This window comes from Cajanus cajan, chromosome 6 (assembly GCF_000230855.2).
Source record: "Cajanus cajan strain Asha chromosome 6, NIPB_CcT2T_4, whole genome shotgun sequence".
Taxonomy (NCBI): Eukaryota; Viridiplantae; Streptophyta; class Magnoliopsida; order Fabales; family Fabaceae; genus Cajanus; species Cajanus cajan.
In genome coordinates, this window is record NC_138522.1 from 21,696,898 (window position 1) to 21,701,023 (window position 4,126).

General features: G+C 35.9%; 1 protein-coding gene across 1 annotated transcript; it reads right to left on the reverse strand.

Annotated features, from left to right (window-relative positions):
- Window positions 1–326: 326 nt before the first annotated feature.
- LOC109817980 (OBERON-like protein) lies at window positions 327–3,582 on the reverse strand. The gene is made up of 3 exons (XM_020383348.3): window positions 3,423–3,582; window positions 1,662–2,791; window positions 327–1,215 (listed from the first exon to the last, which is right to left on the reverse strand). The coding sequence occupies exons 2-3, from the start codon at window positions 2,746–2,748 to the stop codon at window positions 599–601; spliced, it is 1,704 nt and encodes a 567-aa protein (XP_020238937.1). The 5' UTR covers window positions 2,749–2,791; window positions 3,423–3,582; the 3' UTR covers window positions 327–598.
- Between the last annotated feature and the right edge of the window lie 544 nt (window positions 3,583–4,126).

Here is a 4,126-nt window from a genome sequence, read left to right on the forward strand (position 1 = left end):
ATATAATTTTATATATAATGCTTAAATATCATAAAGTAAATGGATAAAAAAATATCATAAAGTAATGGATTTATCTTAATAGCTTAAATATTATAATATTTAATGACATTTCGGCTTGTAATTAACAAGTCTAAAATCAAGCCTGGAATTATAAATATTTAGTATCATATATGAAATACTCGTACCATCACGGCTTTGTGATCTATGTGGCTATTGTCATAGTATCACATTTGATATACTCTTACCATCACAGCTTTGTGATATATGGCCGGCCACCAATGACACTGACTCAAATATTAAAGATTATATAAGCAATCACACTCACATTGTCAAACATCTTAGTCAACTTTACCGGTAGCCACAAAATATGCAACAGTCAACAATTCCTTACAAAAAGCATATTAACAATGCCTAGAACAAACCTAGTTTCAAACATATTTAAGCCTTTACCAATATCTCCTTGTAAAAAAGAGGAAATAAAACTAATGAAGATGATGGCTACATTCATTGCCATAAAAGAAGCTCATCCTAAATTAGTCAAAGGGACTTACTTAGCCATAACATGGAAAATGATTGGCATCACAAACACAACGGACTCTCATGGATTTGTCCGAAAAGGGTGGCGCTCATTACCCTGACTGTCAGCTTTGGAAGGAACACTGTACAGCAGATCATGGATTTTGGAATACATGAGCATTTGAGAGGGGTCACCGCCACTACTGCTCTGTGAAGCTCGAGAACTCTCCTGCAATTTGATCTTCTCATAAAGATACTGCTTCTCCGCCTCGGCTTCGTTTAATCGTTGTTTCAAGTAGTTGCTGGTAAATTCTTCTTCTGATTTATCTTGTTTGGCAAGAGCAATCCTCTGAAGCCTCTCAGCCTCTCGTTTAGCCTCATTAGCCTTCAATTGGAACATATCAGCCTCTGCATTTTTGAGCCTCACAATTTTCTCCAGCTCTTCTATCTGCAGCTTCTTTTTCTGTCTCTCCATCTTGAGTTCTGCCACTTCCCTGGCCTTGTCAGCTAGTTCACGATCGCAAGCTTCAAGAGACAAGCGAGCCTTCTTGAACATCCTCATCTTTTCATCAGCTACCATTTCCATCTTTCTTATAGCCTCCTGCACCACTTCTGCAATTCTATTGCATGCATCTTGCGGAGCAATCAACCTTCCACTTTCTCCATTTTCCAGGCCTTTTGCAGAGTCCACCTCAAGCTCTTCAATTAGAATATGTATTGGTTAGAACAAGAGGAAAACAATGCTATACTTACAACCATGCATCCCAAACAACAGCCTCAGCCTTAAAAAGTAAAAGAAAGCAACAAATTATAATGGTAGCGTTAACTTTATTGATGATGCTACCTTTTCTAATGACTGCGTGCCATTTTCACCCATTTTCTTTTTCTTCCCATATGTTTTGATTTCAGGGTTCAATGAAGAGAAAACTGGACAGTGCAGATATTATTCTAAAATATGCAAACGAAGAAAACATATGACATTGTTATCTCTGGTTTTGGTGCACTTTATTTTTTAATCAGCCTTATCATAATTTAGATGTTACCGAGTTCAGTAAATAATAAGGAAACAAAATGCTAAAAGCATGATATTGCCTTGTTATATATATAGAAGAAGAAAAAAAGCAGAAAAACTAGATTTATAGTACCTTGGAAAAACATCAATATTGCCCTGCAAGCAGCCTTTGAATCCAATTTTTTAGTTTTCAACTTTTCCTTGAGATCATCACACTTCCAAAATAGCTTCCTTCCTCGGGGATCTTTACTCCCATGAAAGATCCTACTAACGTAATCAAGTTCCCTCAGTAAGGCCTCTCCTTCCCATGACGGTGCACAGTGCTGGAAGACATCTTTAACCCATCCCAACAGTTCTGAAGTCCTATTGCATGCTTGACACCTGAAAACCATCTCACTTGGTCCTGCTCCGCTCTTCAAAGAAGGGCCCATGCAAATAAGTTGCTCACGAATGGCACAATCTGTGTGAGTCCAATGAGAACACAAATCACATCCAATCCAGCGACATGTATTCACCTCAAAGTCAAACTTGTTGCAGATCACACACATGCAAAGATTGCAGAAACCGTTAGAGTTGGTGCATATTTCACAGGTGCAATCTTCCGCCGGAAGCTGGTTTTGGCACGCTATGTTTCTGCATCTCTTATAGCCAAAGATCTCAATCAGGGAAGTCTGTGACAGACTGATGCTAGGATGCAAAAATCCCTGAATTCCGGTATTTATCGCAACAAGGATTTCGAGCTGCACTCGATGTGCTCTGACAAGTGTCTTGGCTGTTAAATCAGTTCTACTCTGAACAAGCTTCTGCAAAATGAAAAACTCATCTCTATGCTGCGAACCATTCCCTCCCTCAAGGATAACTCTAAGTCCATTCTTCAGCTCTTCAAGATATTCCTCAGGTAGACGATGCATTTTTTCACAAATCATACCGAGGTTCTCTCTTGCAATGTCCTGTAGAGTAACTTTGTCTGCACTAGAAACCCGGTGGATAACTTTCTGATCAAGGCAATTAATCTCCGCTTTTCCATTCTCCATCTTCTTTACTGCAGCTGCATCAGCTGTAGGCCAAGTTTCTTGAGAACTTGCACTTTCAGCCGGAGATTCATGGAGATTGTCGGAGTTTGATCTAGGTTCATCAGGAGAAAGACGAGGATCCGACGAAACAAGAGACAGGGATGTCTGTAATCCTCCAACCTGAGATTGTGGACGCAGAGGTAGCATTTTTGGAGTGAATCCCTGGTTGATGTTAAAGAAGATGATGTACCTATTAAAAATTTACACTTTACACTGTTAGTCCCTAAACATTTATAAACCACAGCAGATGATTAGCACAATTATTAATATTAAGCAAAACCTTAAATTAGCCCTTAAAAATAAAAATTGCATTTGGTAGGACATTTAAAACCCTCCATTAGTTGCTGATGGTGCAAAAACTTCATTTCTGCCCCTTTTATTTGTTTTGCAAAGTCAATAACCAATTTAGGGATTTACTCAATTACCATTGTTGCTATCATTCAGTAGATGGAGGCAGACTCCAAATGTAAATAATAAATAATCAATAATAAAAGAAAATTCATAAATCTAACCATCCACCCATGTCAAAAGACAGCCTAAGATAAAAATTAAAAAAGCTTCTTATTCAGTTTGACATTTCACAAACAGGAAAACATGAACTCTGAAACCAATTTTAATTCCTGAACATGCAAATCAGTAAATTTGCTTAATTAAGTAAGTGCGGGATTCAATATTTCCTCAAACAGCTACAAAGGACGAGAAAATTAAACAGTTTGATACTATTTTTACATAGAATCACGTACTTGATTCCCTTTAATTAAGGGTTTGGAACTAAGGATACTGAAATTAGAAGAAGTAGAAGAAGGGAAGTTGAAATTTACCGTGTTGATGAACCCAAAGGAGAGATCCAGTGATAAAGATGATGAGATTGATCCAACACTCAACACTGACCTAGTAATAGATTGAGCTGTGAAAGAAGAAAACCCAAGACCACAACAGGCTACATGAAGAGGAAACCCAATCCGTGTTTTTCAACGCCTGGGTCACCGGTTCAGCCGGTTCTCGTAGAAGAACGTCATCTTCGTCTATTACTACTTTACTACTTTTTTTATAATTAAAATAAAATTCATAATAAGTATTTTTAATATATAAAATTTATTTATATATTAATCATCTATACCTATATCTAATGGATAAAAAGGAAATCTATATACGTATATATTATGTATATAAAGAGAATACTTATTTTAGAAGCTTTTATTATATTTAATTAGACACTTTTAACTCTAATCTATACTAAGCATTATATAATTTGGTTTCAATAAATTTTACAACCATTCGTTTCATTAAAAAAAAAATAATAATAATAACTACTTGCTCCCTCTAATTTCCTCTAATTTCCTCTAATTTTTAAGGTTACCTACTCACAAGAGTCTTTTTTCTCTTATTAAAACACAGTTTTTTATTAAAAAAATAACTACTCACTCCCACTAATTTTTAAGGTTATCTACTCACAAGTGTTTTTTTTTAACACTTATTAACTCACTAAGTAGTTATTTTCTTTACTAGTATTAATAATTTAAAT

Coding starts and splice junctions, on each gene's coding strand:
- LOC109817980 (XM_020383348.3), bottom strand. CDS start 2,748: ATGCTACCTCTGCGTCCACAATCTCAGGTTGGAGGATTACAGACATCC. Junction 1,216..1,661: donor AATATTGATGTTTTTCCAAG/GTACTATAAATC, acceptor TTCTAATTGAAG/AGCTTGAGGTGGACTCTGCA.